This window comes from Sphaeramia orbicularis, chromosome 9, assembly GCF_902148855.1.
Source record: "Sphaeramia orbicularis chromosome 9, fSphaOr1.1, whole genome shotgun sequence".
Taxonomy (NCBI): domain Eukaryota; kingdom Metazoa; phylum Chordata; class Actinopteri; order Kurtiformes; family Apogonidae; genus Sphaeramia; species Sphaeramia orbicularis.
Window position 1 is genome coordinate 54,446,065 of NC_043965.1, and position 23,568 is coordinate 54,469,632.

Genomic DNA, 23,568 nt, shown 5'->3' on the forward strand with positions numbered 1-23,568 from the left:
ACAGCATTTTATTTTTAGAAACATGGGCGTACACTGAAGTATATTCAAATATTAATAGCTGAGACCTTAACCTTCTCCTTACTGCTGGTTGGAATAGTCAATCATATATTATGTTATGCATAGTATTTTGAGTGCGCCAACCAGCCCTGGTCTCCCATATCAATTCATCATGAATCCATTTTACAAAGAAATTCCACTGTCAGTTAAAGTTTGCTTAATGTGAACTGAAAGTGTTAACTATATTCATCGTCTGTTTGCCAGACAGTTACCTGAAACACTTCAGATGTTTTAAGTGTTCCAAGTGAGAGCAAATCTACCACACCCAGAGATGTCAAAGGGAAACTAACCAAAACATATTTGCAATGACCTTGGCAGTCATTTTTATTAGCAGCTGTAAAAGTCTAAGTTTGGATGACTTTGTATAAGTAGTGTATGTGAGCTAATGATTCTGCCAATGAGAGCATTCCCATTGACTGTCAGTGTGGTCTAAATATTTACTATCCTTTATAAGAGGTTCAATTTTAGAGTCTGTTGAATATATCTTTACCTCGTTCAGTTTGTAATAACTGCAGCATTACTAACACACTTTGTACATGGCCTCTCTGAGTGGCTCGGTTTAAAGGGTCCATTCACCCAAATAATTCTAACACTAATTTCTCGTGGCAGGATGCCTTTATTTAAACTGTGTAATCCCTCGTCTAGTCTGAGCATGTAAATAAGATGAAACCGGCTGCATGGCGGCATTGACCGGCCACCACCGTCTGTCCTTCCAGGAGTCTGACAGTAATGAGCTTGAACTTTGACCCCTGGATTATTCAGCCTATGATCCAACACTAAAGTCTGAATATTTAACACTTCTGGTTGTGGATTTCAGTTCAGATAAACTGGGCTGCAGTCATCCACTTCATACACTTAGGCCTATTTGGACAGTGATACAATCTTTATAATTTTGGCTCTGCATGGCACCACATTGGCTTTGAAATGAAACAACTAAGATACAACTGAGGTACAGACTTTCACATTGTAAGACCGGATAAGTTGAGTTTACTTAAAAAATTCTGAGGTAACTCATTGCCTTAAAAAATTTAAGTAACAAGTAATGAAAACTTGAACGTATTAAACTTAAATAATTGATTTGGATGGAACTGTTATTTTAAGTAAATGCCAAGTTCATTTAACTTAAAATTTATTGCAATGTCAATTGTTTTGTTTAATCATTAGACTTCATATCATCCATTCATTGGACTTAATTCCAAGTACGTTTAAATTGACAAGTATGGCATTATAATTTGTTTTGTGAAATGATTCATCTTAATTTATTATAATACATTTGGAAACTAAAATTAAGTTACTTCAATGACATTAGTCACTACAGACAATACTTTTGATTCTGCATAGTTCAGACCCTATATTGTTCTGAGTCAGTCATAGATGAACAGTAAAGCCATTGTTGGGCCTATGGCTCTCGCTCATGGTGCAGCTGTACAAAAATACAAAAACAAACACAAAAAGGCCAATAAACATTGCCATACACACATTCAGTCCAAATTAACACTAACAGCACAATCCCGCTGAACCCCTGTAAAGAAAAAGAACATATTTTCAACAACATGCACAATACCCACAATGCAATGTGGAGATAAAAAGGTGTGGTCATGACTAAAAGTTAGTGATTTAAATCCATTCAACTGAAACTTTTTCATACTTTTGACTGTTTACAAATTAGTAGAATATACTGAACATTTTATGGTAATGGAATAAAACTGAAATCATTTAAGTACATTGTGTTTTTAAATTACGACATTATTCTTGTAATATTATGGCTTTATTGTCAGAATATGACAACTTTAATTTCATAAACGAATGACATTTTTGTTAAATTATGATATTTTTTTTTATAACTACAACTTTATTCTCATAACATGGTGGTTCTTTTTGTATTCGACTTTATTCTCATAAAATTACAGGTTTTATATCAATATTTTATGACTTTATACTGGTAGTGACCAGTGTTTTTATTTTCTTCTGTGGTCCTAATACTCCGTCGTAGCTTTATTCTCCAATTCCTCCGTATTTGTAAAACTAGGTTGGCCTCAGTTTCAGTTAGTTTACAAATCATGTAGGAGCACAAGGTTCACAATCACAAAATGAAGACAAAAATCGTGAAAGATCTGATCATGAAACCAAGAGCTGCACTAAGAAGGAACGTTAGCCAAAACAATAGGTCATTTCAGGTCTGATTGGACCCAAAAATACAGCATCAATAAATGTTAGCTGACACCAAACAGGATCCACAGATCTAGGTTTGGTTTCCTGGATTTGTGGATCCATCTCCTTCTCTTTTCTTTGTCTTTCGGTGTCTGTAAAACGATAGCTCCCACTGCTTTAAGAACCTGAAAATACAATCAATCTCACAACAGCTCTGCCCCATTTTTCATTCAATATTGTTCTTCAGTTTAGACAGTACTGAAGCCAACGCTGTCACTCATCTCCCTCTTTCTGCCACTCAGTGGGTGGAACCGCAGTGACATCCGCTAGTGGTGACATCACGTACATACCCTCTATTGGTGTTCTAAAACTTTTGACCGGTAGTGTAGATAGATAGATAGATAGATAGATAGATAGATAGATAGATAGATAGATAGATAGATAGATAGATAGATAGATAGATAGATAGATAGATAGATAGATAGATAGATAGATAGATAGATAGATAGATAGATAGATACAAATATGGAATACAGAAAAGCTTTTGTCTTCTATGTTTTGATGGTCAAACATAACAGTACACAACATCATAAAGTGTTTTGGTGATTAGTTACTAAAGATTTCATTGATGTTGTAATAAGGAAATTAGTGCAAAGGAGATACTGAGGTTCAACAACAAAACAGTCACATGTATGGTTTTAAAAAATGTGTATATATCTTTGTATTTGACACATACTTTTTAAAGGTTGAATGTGTAAAATTTGTGAATGTGTGTGAGTATTTGTTGTTTGTGCTGGAGGCTGTCCTGTGCTTTGTTGGCATTTAACTAAGTATAAAATTGAACTGAATCCTCTGCGTAAAAATCAGTGTACAGGTTGGAGATAACCAAGACAGTCAGTGACTTAGCCAACACAAAGTTCACATAAGCTCAGAAGCATCCAAGACGTTATGGTATATTATGGCCATATTGAATAGCATAGCTATTAACTTTACTTTATCATCAGGGTTATTAAACAAAAGGATTGAACTTTTAACAGAACATGCACGGAACAGCATATTAACATGTACTATATAGTTCTCAGATATTCTCACAATGTTGCTGTATTCGTCACTTGAGGCTCAATAGACACCAGTCAGCCATAACACTGTCACCACCAACTAGTGAAGTGGTAATAATGCTGATTATTTAGTTACAGCAGTACCTGTCAGTTAACGGGATACATTAAGGAGAAAGTGAACATTTCGTCCTCATAGTTGATGTATTTGAAGTAGCAAAATGGACAGTGTGAGGATCTGAGCAGCTTTGACAAGGGCCACAATGCAATTACCCAACAAGATCAGAAGTTTTGGAGATGCTCTGACCTGTCGTCACTGTCACAGTTTGGCTTTGGTCTCTCAGATCCTGTCCATTTTGTTGTTTCCATACATCAGTTCTGGGGAGTAAATGTTCACTTGCTGCTCAATATACTGTATCATATTCAACCTTTATCACCTCACCTTAATAGTATCTATGTATATGTAACCCATCAACACACAGAGGTAGACACAAACTTTTCTGTGCCATCACTCTTGGATCATGACATATGAAACAAAGTACATCATTTGGTAGAAATACAAAAGGCTTCCAAACTGTTAAACACAATTTCAAGCTTTTATCGATGAAAAACCAGCATCATTTTCACCTCTCACCAGGACTACAGGGTTAAATGTCACAGTTTTCCTTCAGAGCCATGGAACAGCATTTCCAGGAAATGTGACAGAGATGGTGGTGGAATGTTTTCAGATCTCCCTGTGTGATAAGCTTCATCTTATTAGCCCTGGCAGTCTTCCATGACCCTGAAAACAACATCTCTGTCTGAGCGGAGAAAGAATGAACAGAACAGATTGTGGGAATTCTGTGTGTGGGACTAGATATTTGTGTTTAATTTCCCGTTTGTCTTTTATTAAAGCTTGGTTTTATTATCTTGTTTTGAATTTCCTTGATGATCTTATGGCAGGTCAATTAACCCATAAAGACCCAGAGCTACTTTGGTGGCGGTGCCCAAATGAATTTTTCTCTGTATTTCACGTTTCTTAAGCATTTTTTTTGTTTGTTTTTTTTAACCAATCATGATTTTCCTATGTTTAATTTTCTATATTTCATTTAGATGTTCATGAAAACTCATAGTTAATTCAAAGGTTATTATATAAGAACAGAGAAAACTGAAGAAAAAGACTTTTTCAGCAAAGATATCATTAACTGAACATAAACCCTGTGTGTCCATCCACTGTCACTGATCCAACTCCATGGGTTTTACTGGTGAATCAAGGTTGTAGAAGAGGACGGTGTTTCCACGGTAACTACGGAGCCTCTGAACGTCCAAATGGGTCATATCTGATGACCATGAAGAGATGAAGAACTGTATTTTACACCAATTATTCACATGCATTGATAGGATTATTGGATCAACAGATATCAGTAGATGGTTTAGGTTAAAGCTGGTGGATGTTTGGGTCTTAATGGGTTAATCTGATCTGGACTAATATTTTCATGTCTACTTTGCTGTTCTGGATTTAGAATTTGACTTACAATTTTATTTCTTTTTCATATTTAGTGACCCGCAACAAGTCAACATTTAGTGTATCTTATAACTTTATGGAATCATGGTGACACTGATCTCAAAAACTACCACATCAGGTTTAATCTATTTTCAATTTATTGGGTTAAGAATTCAAGCACAGGTTGGTACAATGCTCTACATCTCACGTAAATCATGTAAGACCAACATTTTTTCGACCGGTGGTTGGAATGCCAGCTCTATTCCAGGTTTCCTTTAGTAGGTGATGTGGTTCACTTCCTGAACTGAGGGATGGGGGAGGGGATCTTGATGTCTTGCCCCCTCTCCAGCCTCTTCTCACATTCAATCAGGTAGTTTACGCCATCGATCACTAACTGCACCAGCTCCACCTGTGAATGTGTTCGTACAGCATTAAAAAACAACATTATTCAGAGTCACCCAACTTTTAGCATAACCTCAGCATGACTCTATGTCACACTGACAAATGCTCAATGTTTTTTTCTTTTTTTACATGAAGTTTGTGTTGGACTCTGTATTGTGTTGGGAGCACATTTGTTTGTTAGGTGACTCCATTTCAAAGCCAACAATAGCTAATGTTGAATACTGCACTTGTAGAGGAGCAAGAGCGTAAGGATATTTGTACGAAAACCAACCCAAGTCCTCTACATAGAAATCAGTGCACAGCCTGGAAGCAACCGAGACAGTCATTAGCTTAGAAATGGAGTTAGCTAATGTCAACAAACACAACACAGACTCCAACATTAAAAGTATTTACTTTTTACATGACCCTTTATTTCTTAGTCAGATTTGACTCTGAGTCATTTAAAAAAAAAAAAACAGTTAAGTTGCGTGGTTTTAGGTCTATGCTCCAATTGAATTTGCATCGTACAGAAATGTGCTACGGTGTACTGTGTTATGAGCTCATTGTGTTTTGACCATTTCTTAGCGCTTTTCTTAGGCTTTTCCAAACCTAACTCGGCCCCAACCCGATAAGCCCAAAAAAAAGATCTCATTCGACATTTCTGTAAACCAAGGATATAAACTTGATGTAATTTATCATTGGCCTTTGAATTTTACTCTCCCTCATTGGGAAGAAGTTAAGGTAGGTGGATGGCAGCTCTATAAGATCCACAACCACCACCAGAGGCAAGTCAAAGATTGTGGCTTGATTTAAATATTACTAAATACAGGATTTTTTTTTTTTTTTTTTTTTCTACATCTCCCTAATTGTTGTAATTTCTTCACTGAAACAATAAAAATATTCACAAAGACATATCAGTTTAATGACTACTACTGATAAGTGTAAAGCACAATGAACCCTGAAAATACTACAGTACAGATGTAGTAATATGTGTATTTAAAGGAGTTAATATGAAACACATTTTGGTTTTAAAAAATTGATATTATGCATATCTGTAGACACACAATGCTGGCATTGTCATGTCTCATCAGATGTGTTAATTATGTTAATGTTCAGCGTTTCATGTCTCATCTTTGGTTTTCAGTGTTTTGTCTTTGTTTGATTTATCACTTTATGTTCAGTTCGAGTCGTTCACGTTTGGTCCTGTTTTGCACTTCCTGGGTTTTTTTTGTACACATCTCTTCCCTTTTGTTTCAGACCCTGACTTCCTCCCTTTGTGTGTTTTCCCTCCAGTGGGATTGTTAGCCCCACCCCTGGTTGTTGTCACCTGTGTTCCCCTACCTCAGGTAGAAATAGTCCTGTCTCCCTTTGTCTTGTGCCAGTTCGTCTGATTCCGTCATGGTGTTTATTGTCAAGCTGCCTACCAGGTTTTTCCATGTTAATCAAGTTTTATGCTTCAAGTTCTTCTGTTTCATTTATCATAGAGTTGTTTGTAGTTTTTTATATCCTCCTTGTGAGCTCCTTTGATTAATCGCTTTTTCATTATTAAAATACTTTGTTAAAATCTTCAGTTTTTTGGAGTTGTACATTTGAGTCCACCATTTCATATGTCAAGGACTTCTAACAGGCATTTCATTTTGGAAATAACATAAAATACTTTAAAATGGTTGAATTTTTGCCGCTTTTTGTGACACTACCATAATGTTACTGTGCGAGGGAAAAATAAAGTGAGATGATTTAACATGTTGTTTAAACCACGAACCTTTACTTTTGATTTCCTGCTTGATTCCGCTTTAACTAGGATTGCATTCTAGCCCCCATCCCCCACATCTCATTCACTCTTTGGCATCTGATGGGCTCTAAAAGCCCTAGAACAGCTTTAAGAAACCTCCAACAGTAGGTAGTGACATGTTCAGCCCACACCACTGGACCTTTGCTCCCTGAGTTCACCCTTTCTGGCAGGATTCCCTGTCAGACAATGCACAAATCCTCCAACCTGAGTGGAAAACTGTAACCCAAACCAAAACTCTAATGCTAGCCATCTATAGTCATTGAAAGTACTTGAGGTTTGTGCACAGAGGAGATGGACGGGAGGTCAGCTCAGACTACAGGAGATGGTTAACCTGGAATGGCCAATACCTGCCTGGATTACAGAGCAGCAGGGGGCCTGGGTGTTCACAGCCCACACGTGTCTGGTCTCTCTGACTGGCTCTTTGCTGCTCATTTCTGTTGCTCTTATGTTCAGTTGTACAGTTCTTACCTCTGATTTGCCCAGACGGTCGAGGTTAGAGATATCAACAGTATCTCCAGAAGCAGCCGTGTCCACACCTCCTGTTCCTCTCTTCTGTAGCCTCAGGTTTTCAAGGATCTTTTTGAAGCGAGGGTCCTACATTGGGAATAGTAAATATTCCTTTTTAGAAATTAAAATAAGTAATAATAAATAATGAGGACTAGATATTGTTGAAATCATTGAAATTACCCTGCTGAGGAAGGGCAGGCGGATGTGAACCCCAGCCCTGAGTCCTGTTCCGAGGTTGGAGGGGCAGGTGAGGATGTAACCCAGACGCTCGTTCCACATGAACTCCCAGCCTCGCTCCTGAATCAGCTGCTCCACCTGCAGCAAAAGGCAAAGGAGACATTTTTATGCATTTTAAAGTGTTAATGTTACATTATGTAAAATTTTTAATCATTTTTATTAGGGTTTTATTTATTTATTTTCTCAGATTTGTATTATTCTCCCATTATGATTATGATTCTTCTGACAGTAAAACAGATTGTGAGGAAAAACCTGAAACTAAAGATGAAATTAAAAATTAAGATAATACAAAAATAAAATGTAAATGTTATTGTATTTACAGTCTATAGCTGTAATCTCAATTTATTGTTTACAGTATGTGTACATTATATGCACAATGTCACATATGAACATTTTCCCCTGTAAGTCGCTTTGGAAAAAAGCGTCTGCCAAATGCATAAACATAAACATGATGCAAATTGGCCTTGAAATTTAAAAAATATGTTTTTAAAAAATCTGTATTGTGGACAGTCATATGGATAATTGAGGATGGTGGTGCAGGTGATAAGTCTGTTCAGTTCAGCCTCAGTCCACACTTTGATCTATATGATAGATACTGAATCAAACAACTCATAAATCATCCATCTCACATTCAAATATTCTGTATCCATGTACGGAGCTCCAAATGGTGATACAGGAAACACCAATTTCAGCCTATAAAATCTGAAAATATGCAAATCTTATTTTCCTGAATTAGTCCATTGCTTTTTGTCTTGAGAAAATTGATACATAAGACACCTTTGCAGCTGTCCGTGGGTACTTCACTTCCTATGGCTTTGGATCTGAATTGCAGGGGGGTACTTCAACCCATTAAACTGGGCTCCAAATTTTTGGGAATTGTCTACTTTCGAGATAAAATTGGCAAAATCTTACATACTTTGATAAGATGAATGCCATGTCTTGTCAGATGTGTTAATTATGTTAATGTTCAGTGTTTCATGTCTCGTCTTTGGTTTTCAGTGTTTTGTCTTTGTTTGATTTATCACTTTATGTTCAGTTCGAGTCGTTCACATTTGGTCCTGTTTTGCACTTCCTGGTCTTTTTTTTTTGTACACATCTCTTCCCTTTTGTTTCAGACCCTGACCCTTTGTGTGTTTTCCCTCCAGTGGGATTGTTAGCCCCACCCCTGATTGTTGTCACCTGTGTTCCCCTACCTCAGGTAGAAATAGTCCTGTCTCCCTTTGTCTTGTGCCAGTTTGTCTGATTCTGTCATGGTGTTTCATGTCAAGCTGCCTACCAGGTTTTTCCATGTTTGTCAGTTTTATGTTTCAAGTTTTTCTGTAAAGTGTTTTTCATAGAGATTTGTTTGTAGTTTTTTATATCCTCCTTGTGAGCGCTTTTTGTTAATCCCTTTTTATTATTAAAATACTTTTGTTAAAATCTTAAGTTTTTATGAGTTGTGCATTTGAGTCCTCCATTTCATATGTCAAGGAGTTCTAACAATGAACTGGAAAACAAATGATAAAACTGATGATTGGCTAATGTTTCCAAAATATTTAATGACAAAGTTTTATTATGTCGATACATGTACATAAATCTTGTGTTTGAAAGAATCCTTCTATCTGAAGTGTCACCCTGGCAAGGATTAAACAAAAGAAGTCTCCTGACTTATTGTAACTAAATGTATTAGGAAAATACGAACTGAAATGTCACTGAAAACATCAGTTCAAACAACAGTTTTTCAGTCTGTACGTGGCACTGTTTGGCTTGTCTCTTGTCTCTTATCTGTTGTTTACACAGTTTGGTTCCACCTCTGGTTCATCAGGTAAAAAATATGAGACAATTTGATAAAAGTATCACACACTGACAGTGATAAAAGCTGCTCCATGTGACTTAGATCAATGCTCATGGTGGCTTATGAATTGTAACAAAGTGTATAATATGTCACAGAGGGCACGTTCTATCCAAACATTAGCACAGATGAATATGTTCAACATTATACAAATGTTTGGAGTCAGAACCCGTAGCTCAGACACATACATCCTTTCAATTAATAATCGTTCTCTCATTACTTCATATAAAATTTCAATATTTGATTTATTATTGTATATTGATAACTTGAGCCAACCATCACTTTGGACTTTTTTTTTAAGTCTTTGAAAGTAGGTAAAGTTGAACTACTTTTATTCTGGAAGCCTTTTGCTTGCAGACCAGTGTTATGAATGCTTGCAATAATAGCTACCCTTCTTTTTCTGATGCTCTAAACTATCTGCAATACTTGCTCTGAGATTTACTGCATGCTTTTCCGTTGCAGATAAACACCAGCGTGTTTTTAAGATGCGCACTGAACCATAAAAACAGCAGCTATCACTGAGACATGCATACCTGCTTCAGACCTCTGCAGAACCTTTCAAACACTCTCTTCATGTTTCCTCCTTTCTCCATAGATATGATCCGAGTGTGGTCCTCCTCATTGATCCAGATCAAAAAGTTCTTCTCATTATTGTGCCTGAGACAATGTAGACAACAGATCCAGTTGTAAATGGCAAATTGCACATTAACAGACCAAACGCCTTTTGTGTTAAAGTGTTGGACGTAGAAAGAGAATAGAGGGAAGGGGTGGTGAAAAAATGGAAGAAAGAAAAGCAATTTGCAAGGATTTGCAGAACTAAAAATAAGACCTGGGTAACTACAGACAGATTGCAGGTATGATGCCCGTAGGGTTGGCTTATTAACATCAGTTCTCAGAATATATGTACTTTTTTATTCCATCTTTTTGCTTGTAAAGCAAAATAAAAGACACATCTCATGGACTTTAAGAGTGTTTTCCTCCTTAATCTGTTTTTGCATGACATTAAATCAAATACAGTGTCAACTAATTTACTGCATACTCCACTTCATTCCAGTCATGTTAAACTCTCCAACCTATCAGACTGGATGATCATTGTACTCTTACATCAAACAGTATTTCTAAAATCTCTACAAAGGCAAACTCTCAAGGTAAAGATGCCATTGCTCCCCGTCGTCATTATCTGCTCTAAAGAGTTTTCTGCATTGTTAGAAATATTTAATGTAAGGGCATCCACTGGCAAATTATTTGTGTTTCTTTTACTGTGTCTTTGGTCATAATTATGGGTGGGACAAAACATTGATATGGGAATATATCAATATCAATCTATTAGGCAGGTAGCACTTACAGCTAGAAGGTTGCATGTTCAATTCTGCTAGGTGCTGTGTGTATTTGGATAGGTAAAATGCAAAGACTGAACTTCCCTATGGAGACAATAAAGCCAGTTAACTTTAACCCAAACCCTTATATTGTATCACATGATATGAACTTCCCAGCCAAAAAAAAAGTTACCCCCTGTACCACCTGTGGTCTGATGAGTCCAGGTTGACCCTGTTTCAGAATGATGGGTGCATCAGGGTGAGGAGAGAGGTGGATAAGGTGATTACCCATCATGCTTAGTGCCTACAGTACAAGCCTGTGGGGGCAGTGTTATGATCTGGGCTGAATGTCAGTGGATTTTTTTCTTCCCTGATAATATTTGAAGATGAGAAAATCAGGGTTCATTAGGCTGAAAATGTGAAAGAGTGGTCCGGGAGCATGAGACATTTTCACAGATGGATTGGCCACAATAGAGTCCAGACCTGAACCCCATTAACAATCTGGGATGTGATGGAGAAGACTTTTCCCTGGATCATCTCTGCACCTGCTGCTGTGCTCCTGCCTCTCTTCTCCTTCATTGTCATCACTCACTTATCCATATAATTATGATAGTGTTTATTCTATTGTTCCATAGATGTTCTAGTTCAGTTATCTGTGCATCAACTGCATCCATGCATCTCCCCCTACTTCCCCCCTTCTCCCCCAATCTCTCTCTATCGCTCTCTCTTTTCTCCTCCTTTACTCTCTCTAACCCCAACTGGTCCTGTCACTCATCCATCCTCCTCAGTCTGGGTCTGCTCCAGGTTTCTGCTGTTAAAGATAGTTTTTCCTTCCTCTGTCTCCACTCACTAGTGTTTGCTCCTGGAGGATTCTGTTGGGTTTCTGTAAACTGGCTTCAGAGTCTGGTTTGGACCAACTCTATGTAAAGTGTCATGAGAGAACTTTTGTTATGTTTTGGCGCTATATAAATAAAATTTGATTGATTGATTGATTGATTGATTGATTGATTGATTGATTTTACACATCAGTTCAACCCCACCATCATCAGTACAAGATGTGGATGAAAAATCAATGAAACTCTGAACAGAGATAAAGCTAACACTTATCGTGACTTTGCATAAGCATTATGTGGAAAAAAGTGATGTGTCCTGTAATGAAAACTAAAAGCACACCAACCAAATATTGCATGTGACTTTTTTTGACCCAGACAGTTTATATGAAGTTCAAGGTTCTTGGTTCAAAGTATCTTTATAATCCCCAGGGATTGATTCACAGGCAGCAGTAATAAACAGACAACAAGCAACAAACCAACCAACAACAACAAACACCACATCGAGTTCCAAATTACAGTAAAACATTTGCAAGGTTGGTAGCAGTAAGAACAAGTGGTGCCAGGCACAACAAACCCCGCCCCTTGCACACATTTCACTGATTTCAAGTAAATGAAAAGATTTTTTTAAAAAATCATTAAAAAATTTGAACTTTGACCTACCTTTCCCAAAATGTAATGACATCTATTCTGGGTCACTGGCAATCTATAAACCCAATTTGGTATGAACTAAACCAATAGTTTTGCCGCCAAAGTGTCAACAAACAAGCAAACAAGCTGAACCAAAAACAATACCCTTTGTGGGGGGTGGGGGGTAGAATAATTTCTGAACCTGTTTGTTCTGCATTGTGGTAAATATCTGTATCTCTATCCTAAAGGCAACAACATACAGTCACAACCCAAAGGAAGGCTCAGATCAGCTTTGATCAGGGTTTCTGACCTGATCCTTCATTATTATTGACACCAAATATCATTCTTTTGTTTTGATTAAAACATGCAGACACTCGACACACACAGGCTGAGAGTCTGTGTTAAAGAGCCACTGAATCAACTTTATACCCTATCGGATCTCAGGTACAAACTCTGTAAAACTGGCACCACAGTGCAGCGAATAAACATTTTAATCCTGTTTTTTGTTTTCTTTGTTTTCTTTCCTTTTTCGTGGTGTTTGTCCTTTAATGACACAGACATCAGGATGCAGTGTGTCATCATATCACTGCATGATGATACCATTGTCAGCCACCTTTAATGTGTGCACAGCCTGACACAAAAGTCCACACCTCCATTTAACTAAGAAAACACACAGTTCAGATCCTGCCACTGGATAATTACTGCACACATTCATATGTTCCTTTCATCTGAACTGATGCAGTAAGTAGCCTCTCATTTCATGAACAACCATCAGTTTAATAGTGACCATGTAGACAAAAGGACAACGCCAGGATTCACCAGAGTCAGACCAAAACCAGAGTCCAGACCTGAACCACACAGTCCAGACCAGAACCACAGTCCAGACCTGAACCACACAGTTCAGACCAGAACCAGAGTCCAGACCTGAACCACACTGTCCAGACCTGAACCACAGAGTCCAGACCAGAACCAGAGTCCAGACCTGAACCACACAGTCCAGACCAGAACCAGAGTCCAGACCTGAACCACACAGTCCAGACCTGAACCACAGAATCCAGACCAGAACCAGAGTCCAGACCTGAATCACAGAGTCCAGACCTGAACCACATAGTCCAGACCGGAACCAGAGTCCAGACCGGAACCAGAGTCCAGACCTGAACCACAGAGTCCAGACCTGAACCACAGAGTCCAGACCTGAACCACAGAGCCAAGACCTGAGCCCACTGAGAATCCTTTCGATGTGATGGAGAAGCTTTTACTCAGCAGTCTGACTCTCCCATCATCCATACAAGACCTTTGCAAAACAAAATGTATGCAGTAGTGGATATTAAATTATGTGAAATGTTTATTATGACACCACATAAACATTGCGGGGCACAAAGGATGCCACAGTGAGTCTGTGCAAATGGACTTTTTTTTTGGCTGGGTGGTGTATATCATGGGTCAGTCAGAGACTCCTACCTCTAATCACGATCATCAGAAGTGTGTATTTGGACTGAAGCTCCCAACAGTCTTTACTCTTTATCAAATCACAAAGACACACCTCTTCACTTAGTATTTCTACACATCCTGAACATACTATAAAGATACTAGAATTTGACAGATTATCTATAAAATCAGTCAAAGCTCTAGTACAGGGGTGTCAAACTCATTTTAGTTCAGGGGCCACATTTAGCCAAATTTGATCTGAAGTGTCCAGACCAGTAAAATAATAACATAATAATATACAGACAATATTAACTCCAAACTTTTCTCCATGTTTTAGAATGAAGAAAGTAAAATTACATATAAAAATGTTTACATCTAAGAACTATCCTTTAAAACAATGTGAATAACAGAAACAAACTGAAATTTCTTAAGAAAAATAATTGCAATTTTAACAGTTTTATACCTCAGTTTATCATTTACACATGTATATTATAACTTACAGATCACAGTGGATCTACAAATACACAGAACATTTAATAACAGACTGAATATTGGTACTTCAGACATTTCAGATTCATACTTGTTCAGGTTATTCTTTTTTTATGAGAAATGATAGTTTGTTTTAGTATAAATACAGTAAAATGACATAAAAATGTTTAGATTTACGAAGAGAAAATTTTCGAGTTGTCATTATTTATAGGTTCTTATAATCGTATTTTACTGATCTTACCCACTTGAGATTGAATTGGTCTCAATGTGAAACCTGAACTAAAATAATTAATATTTTCAGTGTAATTTTTGCATTTCACAAATTCATCCCGCAGGCCGGAATGGACCCTTTGGCGGGCTGGATTTGGTCCCCGGGCCGCATGTTTGACACCCCTGCTTTAGTACCAGTCTACAGTTTCTCCTGGCCTTACCAGATCCCACGAGCATCAGGCCAATCTCTGGCCATTCCAGCTGCTGTTAGCAAAGGTGACACTGGTTTATCAAACAGGAAGTGCTCCTGATTGATCAATGAAGGGACAGAAGAACCAAGGGGAGTATTAGATGGCAGAATTTATCATGGGTCAACAGAGACCGGCTTTGTTTCTGCATATGAGTATGTGTTTATGTGTTTACAGGATGGGGAAGCAAAATTTACAATGAACATTTAGTTGTTTTTTCTCAGCAGGCACTACGTCAGTTGTTTTGAAACCAAACATATATTGATGTCATAATCATACCTAACACTATTATCCATACCTTTTCAGAAACTTTTGCCCATATGAGTAATCAGGAAAGCAAACGTCAAAGAGTGTGTGATTTGCTGAATGCACTCGTCACACCAAAGGAGATTTCAAAAATAGTTGGAGTGTCCATAAAGACTGTTTATAATGGAAAGAAGAGAATGACTATGAGCAAAACTATTACCAGAAAGTCTGGAAGTGGAGGAAGCAACAAAAAACGTACCAAAGCTTTTATTAAAGCTCTCAAATCCAAAATCCTAAAGGATCCAACCAAATCCATGAGAAAAATGGCAATTGAACTTGAGTTAGACAACAAGACCGTTAGAAATGCAGTAAAATATGATTTGAAGATTTAAATTCTCATGACTTTCAATAAACTAATTGGTCATACACTGTCTTTCAATCCCTGCCTCAAAATATTGTAAATTTTGCTTCCCCACCCTGTATGTGTGCAGTGGTGTACTAACATCGATGAGCTGCTGCTGTTCTTTGTCCGTCATGTCTATCAGGCTGTAGTAGCGTCCAGACAGGTCTCCCTTCAGACCAGACAGAGCCGTCACCACCACGCGCTCCACCTCACGGCGTTCAGAACGAGTACATGCAGGAGGAAGACTCAGCCCACGGATACTACGACCGGTACGGACACGGGAAGACAACACGTAGCGCTCATCGAACATTCCTGAGCTGATCTGAGAAACAGAGAAGTTGGAAGAATGGAGACAGACATGATGGATGGGACAGAGAACTGGGAAAACAAGGAGAGTGACATCGAACCTTGGACGCATCCAGGTCAGTGGGATGCTTCATGGTGCGAGGGTCGTAGCCGTTGTGTCTGTCCTTGATGACAGGGTTGAAGAGCTCTGCAAACACCTGATAAAATGGGAATAAACCGTCACTCCTTTAAGACTCAACAGTTTGCAAAGCCGACCATTTAAACACTGACCTCATAGCTCTCCTCATCTCCAGCAACCATGCCCACAGTCTTGATGAAGGGGTGTCCAGGGTTGTCCACCCCAGTCTGGATGCACTGGTCTATGGTCCAGTTGTTGGGAGTGGTCTTGTCCCTCAGACGTGCATAGATGGTTGGGGTCAGGGCTGATGCCATACAGTTGTTGTGCTTCCTCAGGTCGGGGAAGTCAGCACTGCACAACATTTAGACAAAAGTGACTTCAACAATCATATTTTTTTTCCATTTCATTTTTCATAACCATTTCTACACATCAGAAAGGAGAAGAGGAATGATGACAGGAATAGCACTGCAACACATAAATCCTCCTAGTATCAAAGCAAGTATTAGGATATGAGGAACACTGTTGTTCTCCATTCATATAAATAATTCTGTGATCGTTTTTGTTTTGGGGTTTTGTTTGGTTGGTAACACTTTACTTGAAGATCTAGTTTATAATGTATTAAGCGCACATTCATAAGACATTATAATGCATTTATAATGCATTATAAAAGTCATTACAACAGTTTATGATCATGTACAACAACTTATACCAAGGTTAGTAAAGTATTATAAGTGTAGGCATAATGTATTATAAATTCAGCTTTCATCATGTTTTCTACATCCATACCAAAGTGACAACAGTGTCTGAAGAAAGAATCTCCAGTCCTGGGTTGCGTAACACGTTCTAACCATCAGAACTCTGGCCAGTTACATAGACACAGAGAACAGCTGTGACATGTAGTTTCTGAAACTGAACAATGCCTTAGAAACATCAATAGTACATTACAGGAGGACTTTAAGAGCTTTTAGTAAAGTGACAACACTGTCTAAGGTTATTAGCAGTTGTATGATATTATAACACAAGTATGATGACGTATGAGCAGTATCTGCTACCTCTAAGTAAAGTGTAAGTCCAAAATTATACATCAAACTGTTCTGAATAACTCTTTATTTTGCAAAAACAAAAAAAAACATTAAAAGAACAGAGACAGTAAATAGAAGTGTTACATGTTGCTTTATACATAAATAAAAAATAATGTGGCAGCCCTAAATCTTTGTTAATTCAAACACATACTTTTTTTTTTTAAAATAAATATGAAATCCCTAAAATAGATGGGTAGAGAGACCAGTGACAAAACCTAACAAAAGTTCCCCACCTAAAAAAATAAATTCCTTCACACTGCTTTGGTGTGGAGGTATAAAACATGATGAAAGCTGAATTTATAATACATTATGCCTACACTTATAATACTTTATTAAACTTGGTATAAGTTGTTGTACATGATCATAAACTGTTGTAATGACTTTTATAATGCATTATAAATACATTATAATGTCTTATGAATGTGAACTTAATGCATTATAAACTAGACCTTCAAGTAAAGTGTTACCATTTCTTTTTTTAATCAAATACTGAATTTCATGTTATGCAGATGATAAAGTTGTCTGTTGTTCAGTTTCATTTAACTTAGATTTGAGTTAAATGCAGACAAATCTGTCCAGTCCTTGTGAGGGTCGTGGGGATGTGGACGACTGTCAGTGAAGGTGACATACAGCATTTTTTTAAACAAATTTTCTTACTAAAACTTGCAGCTCCTCAATGAGTCATAATCAAAATGATCACTCCATACAGTCCATTCAGTATAAATATTCATGGATCATTACCATTGTTACTGATCACAACATGTCATTCAAGTTACACTGGAAACCTTATGCGAAGCCCATACACTTGTTTTTGCCAACTTTTTTTGGACTTGCACTGGGTTCTGTTCACCTGCTCTTCATTACTCACCCCGCCAGTAGCTAAAGAAGGTAGATACTGTCCCAGTTGAAAATAAATACGTACAAAAATGAAATAAAGATGTGTAAAGCACCATCACTTATTGTCATCTGCAAACTGTCATTTGAAATATTGGTATTAGTCAAGATTTTTGCAAACAGGCCAGTACCTGGGTGGGTAGGCCCTCCTCCTCTCAGCAGCAGCAGTCATGTCACTGAGCAGGTATCCAGACGCCAGGGCTCCTGCTCCAACGCTGGCCAACATCACAGCCGTGTTTCGGCCAGACATCATACGGGTGAATGAGTTTGCCATGGTAACAGGTCTGGGGTATTACCTGTGACCAATGATACAGCAATGATGATGTCCCCCCACTTTACACATACTAGATTATACTTGTTCATGTGGGACCACAGAGCTGAGAAGAAAAAGCACTGACAAGCAAAAAATGTATATGTATGTAAAATATGTAGAAATATTTTATAATTATATGCATTTTTCTATAATTTTATCAACTAAAGGTCTGTAAGTTCTGTAAGTCAAAATGAGCAAAATTAAATATTTTATATATATATATTTGTATATATGTTTATTTTGGAAACATATTGCTGCAAGGCACACAAATAAATAAATGATAAGAGTAATTTGACATTAGAACATAAAATAACAATGTTACTTTTTCAATAAGAAGATAAGATAAACACCTCATAACAAGATGGTTTTTTTAGTTGTCATAAGAAAACATTTGCTCATAACAGTGGCATACAACTCATGTGAAACATGCTATTAATTTTATCATTTCTTATTTTTGTACTTATTTATTACTTATTTATTTCTATTTTATTTTATATTACCTATGAAACGATTATATAGATACATTTATTTATTATATCAAAATAACTTGTTCAAAAATTTCATACAAAAAATGCACTCCATGATGTTTATGTATATACAATTATATTGTTATTGTATTGTTTTGCCTTATATATATTAACATTAAACATAAATATATTGAAACAAATATACATATATAGATTTAATATACTGTTATAACCTTTTTTATAGAAATAAACTGTGTAAGTTTTGAAGTCATATTAATCTGTTATCATGGCCTGGCAGTAATAACCTGGTTTACCTTTAAGATAATAATTCATGACATGTATATGTTCTCACTCCATATATACACACGTGACTAAACTACTAATTGCATTAGTCTATCAGACGCTCAAGTACAAAATACGCCTACAGTCGGTGTGATGAGATAATTGTAGAAGCAGATAGAAGCCATCTGATTGGTCATCTCAGGATATCCACCAGCTCAGGGGATCAAATGATTTGTGATTGGATACAGATTATGATCCAGTATACTGATCAGCTGCTCCATTCACACTAACAAATCCTCAACTGTCAAACGAATAACAGAAATAATATCAGGTACAGTAGGACACAGTTTCAAATGGACCTGCTAGATGTAAAATATTCAAATATTTATTCAGACTGCATTACAAATACATATGTGACATTGTTGTGTCTTTGGGAGTTAGCCTTGTTACCACAGGATGCAAGCAGACAGGTTAGTGATGGCAACAGTTGGTGAGGTTAATCTTCTTTCTTAGAGTTGGCATCGATAGTGCAACACATGACTCTATCTGATATTCTGGGTTGGTCAGCTGAGGTTACACAAGACCAGACGGAGGAAAATAGAGACAGAGAATCAGCAGGTGGTGAGTAAAGTCAACTAAATACTGCTGGAAAGAAGGGAAACTATGAGCTATGAAGAAGAAATGAAGATATGTGACAGAGATGGAGACAAAAGTGATGAAAGCGCTGAGTTTAGAAGAGGTCAGACACATAAAGAGTCATGATGAGGTCAGGGGTAGGAGGTTCAATGAGGAAAGAGAGTGGAAATGCTAGGATTAGAGAGATGTCCATCAACATCAACGTCTACTGTACAGAAAATTAAATAGTCTTAAAGGGTTTTACATGAGAATGTCTTTAACTTAGAAAAATAAATTTAAGGGAGGAAAAATACACTGTTTCAGGGCAATGAATCCTAAAAACAAAACTGTTCCTGTCAGTCAAGTTGTCATTTTATGTTGAGAGATGAGGCCTTTTTCATTAGTTCAAAAGTGACACAACTTAAACAACTACTCAGTTTAACGATATTAAGCGATTTTTTTTAATTGTTCAGTGACTGGACAACTAAGAAACCTAGCCAAGAAAAATTTGTTGACCCCATTGAAAGATTATTTTTCTTAAAATAAGACAATTTAGTTATACTTGAACTTTATTTTTGAATATTCAGCTTCTCTCTAGGGTTGTTTGCACAGTGTAATGGATGACACAGTTTCAGAATTTAAAGTGATGTTAACAGTTGTTGATTATTAGTTGGTTATATGTGATTTGATGAACACCTCCAGAGGCCATGATGCAAAAGGCTGTACTGTGCACTGAAATGAACATGATGAAGGACTAAAACAATGATAACAGGCTGAATAATAAACAGAGCAGACCATGTCAGTGCAATAAATGACATTACAGATGATGTAAATCAGTGTTTCTGATACATATTTTTCTGGAGACACACTGTTTCACAATCACAACCAAAGTCACACTAGGCCTTAATCATGAGAAGAGGGTTCCAGAATATTTTAAAGTCATTTCAGCCTCAGGTTAACATTGTCTTGCCTACAGGTTAATCAGTCATTAAGAGGAAAGCATAACTTTGTGTAATGCATACATTGTTATGACACATGCACACACTAAACAACTTTTTTTTTTTTTTTTTGGCCAAATAAATGCACTTAAGAGAAGGCAATAGGCTCTTTGTGTACTGCATATCCTTATACCAGTTAAGATTAATATTTTTTTTTCAGAATTTTCCACATTTTACTGCTCATCCATTGCCTCAGATCTATGAGGTTACAGTACTATAGTCTCTAATACGACAGGTATTTGAAAAGTAAATAAAAGTACAGAAATATTTGAGTAGAAGCTGCAGTGCATCACTCACCTGAGGATTGTTTGAAGGTTGGAGGCAGCAGATAGGTCCACTCGGTCCACAGAGACTTGGAGAGAGTGAGGAGGAGAGCTCACGGAGCCGCAGAGACGGGATCAGAGAGAGCTGCACTCCGGATTAGCCTCTCACTGCGAAACAGACAGACAATCCTCTTTGTACTGTCAGTCAGCATATCTGCCTGCCTCTTCACACACACATGTTCACACACACATGTTCACACACACATTCATCTGAGCTTTTCATTACCGCACAGATTAGAGGTGCAGCTGGTACTTCACACAGTAAATATCATTAAAGTTAAATGATGTGTCCCTGCAGTCGGTATAGATGGCTGTGGAACTCTTCTGGCTTTTATATTATTTATTTGAATCTTGGGCTACTCGTCTAGGTTCGAGCTATGATCCTAATCACTGGTCGTCTAAAGATGAGGCAGAGTCTGCAGAGGTCTGATGCAGCAGTTTTTATTGAATGGTAAGCAGCAAACACAAAGAACATGAACTTACTGTTTAATGAAGTCTTACATTCCCTTTTATACTTTTTAGATCTCCATTCCGGACGTTGAACCAGGTGTTCTACACTCATTACTGTAAAATTCTGCCATCCTGTCACTGACTGTTTTACTCCACCCTATAAACTCATGATCATAATTACACACAACTGCATTTTCGCACACATATTATGTTTAACCCTTCGGTATCCCGTCCAGCAAGGCCCTCACTAAGCACCAAGTGTGCCTTTTTCGCACACTTGTGGAATAATGTCAAAAAAAAAAAAATTCATACAGTTTGTTTTTAATTCTTTTACACTTTTTTTCTATTTCAACAACTTGAGCCGTAAATAAAAATACCAAATACTCAATAATTGTCACATTTTTTAACCCTTTAAATGCTGTGTTTGTAATGTAAACAAACCTTTTTTTTTTTTGGATGCAAAAAACAAAAAAAATTATTTTTTTCCAATATACTAAATAAAAAGTGGAACACATATTATTTGATTTTTGCAGCCTGGCATATGTCAATGATTAACTCCAACATCGGTTAATTTACATTATTATTTTTGGCGCTAGGTTAAAGGTTCAAAAATACTAGCATCTTTCACCAAGTGTGCGTAAAATGCACACCTATAAATCAAACTATTAAATATTCTATATATTGATTTATTTTTCTGCTCTAATTTGATTTTATTTTTGTAAATCAAGGTCAGCCCTAATCATACGTATCAAATGGAAGAAATAGTGCGTTTTAGGCACACTTGGCAGACAGATGCTAGTCCTTGCAGATTCTACAGCTGATACAGGGGTTGGACAAAATAATGGAAACACCTTAAAAAATCAACAAAATATAATTTAATACGGTGTAGGTCCGCCTTTTGCGGCAGTTACAGCCTCAATTCTCTGAGGTATTGATTCATACAACTTGTGAATTGTTTCCAAAGGAATTTTAAGCCATTCTTCAGTTAGAATACCCTCCAACTCTTTTAGAGACGATGGCGGTGGAAATCGACGTCTTACTTGAATCTCTAAAACTGACCATAAATGCTCAATAATGTTGAGGTCTGGGGACTGTGCTGGCCATAAGAGATGCTCAGCTTCATTAGAATGTTCCTCATGCCATTCTTTAACAATTCTAGCTGTATGGATTGGGGCATTATCATCTTGAGGTGAAGGTGTTTCCATTATTTTGTCCAACCCCTGTAGATTTGATGGATAGTGTGTTGAACAGATTTACACAATAGAATCTACAAGATGGACCAGAATGTTCTGTTAGATTTGAAAAGTCCAACCTAATGATTTGACTGGATTTTCCACCATGATATTCAAGTGAGTTCAGGTCAGAGGTCATGTTTGGTCATTCTACGGAGCTGGATACGTATTAAAGGCACTATTTCACTATTATGTGTATGAATGATATAGAAGTGGATCCAACTGCATCAGAGCTTTGATGGGATTTGGAGGAAATATTGGTGGTTGAAGGTGATGTCAGATGGAGCTGAGTTCAACATGTGGAGGTTTAGAGAGTTGGACAAGAGCAATATATGGAACCAGAAGATGGATCCAACAAGGAAACAAACATTCATCAATCAGCTATGTCTGAGGAAGTGTAGGACAGTGGGACAGGTGGGGACTGAAAGGACAGGTAGGGACTGAAAGGACAGGTGGGGACTGAAAGGACAGGTGGGGACTGAAAGGACAGGTAGGGACTGAAAGGACAGGTGGGGACTGAAAGGACACAAAGCCTTTCATTGTACACATAATGACAATAAAGGCTATTCTGTTCTATTCTATTCTATTCTATTCTATTCTATTCTATTCTATTCTATTTTATTCTATTCTATTTTATTTTATTTTATTCTATTCTTTTGTAATCTATTGTACCCTATTCGATTCGATTCAGATGTCTGCGTTCCTTGCCCATGTGATTTCAGCCTGTACCGATGGGCAAATGAAGCTTTCATGAAGCACTGAACCACTTGAGCCAGTTGTTTCAAAAATGGCTTCATTCCTCAAAGCTTCAGTTACAGTGCCCTCTGCTGGTGAAGTACTCTGCTAACACTAAATTAGACAGGTTGACAGGGAGCTTTAATTACATACACACACAATGTTAAAGAAACTAGCTTACATCTGTAGAAAAGACTTTTTGTTTTGAAGTTTCTGTCGCTCTGGGATTTAATTGTTTGACTGATGCACAAAGACTGAAAATTATATTCTGTTTACAAATAAAGATTGTTGAATGTAGACAGATGAAGGCGTTAGGTCCGAGTGCTGGGAAAATATGGCATAGGGTGGGTGAGCTTGTGGAACTTGGGTAGGGGGTGATCATGTGGGATGGGGACAACTCAAAGATTTTTATGGAGATTCGTAATTTTTTCAACCATTTTTGGGTTGAACTGGTTTCTT

At 37.3% G+C, this 23,568-nt stretch overlaps 1 protein-coding gene across 1 annotated transcript; it reads right to left on the bottom strand.

Moving 5' to 3' along the window:
- Positions 1 to 4,881: 4,881 nt before the first annotated feature.
- On the bottom strand, positions 4,882 to 20,799 carry LOC115425637 (creatine kinase U-type, mitochondrial-like). Its single transcript, XM_030143299.1, has 10 exons — positions 20,667 to 20,799; positions 17,826 to 17,990; positions 15,871 to 16,069; positions 15,702 to 15,797; positions 15,395 to 15,616; positions 14,619 to 14,704; positions 10,028 to 10,151; positions 7,607 to 7,741; positions 7,388 to 7,513; positions 4,882 to 5,155 (listed from the first exon to the last, which is right to left on the bottom strand). Exons 2-10 carry the CDS (start codon positions 17,966 to 17,968, stop codon positions 5,039 to 5,041), a joined length of 1,248 nt encoding a protein of 415 aa, XP_029999159.1. The 5' UTR covers positions 17,969 to 17,990; positions 20,667 to 20,799; the 3' UTR covers positions 4,882 to 5,038.
- Positions 20,800 to 23,568: the final 2,769 nt, after the last annotated feature.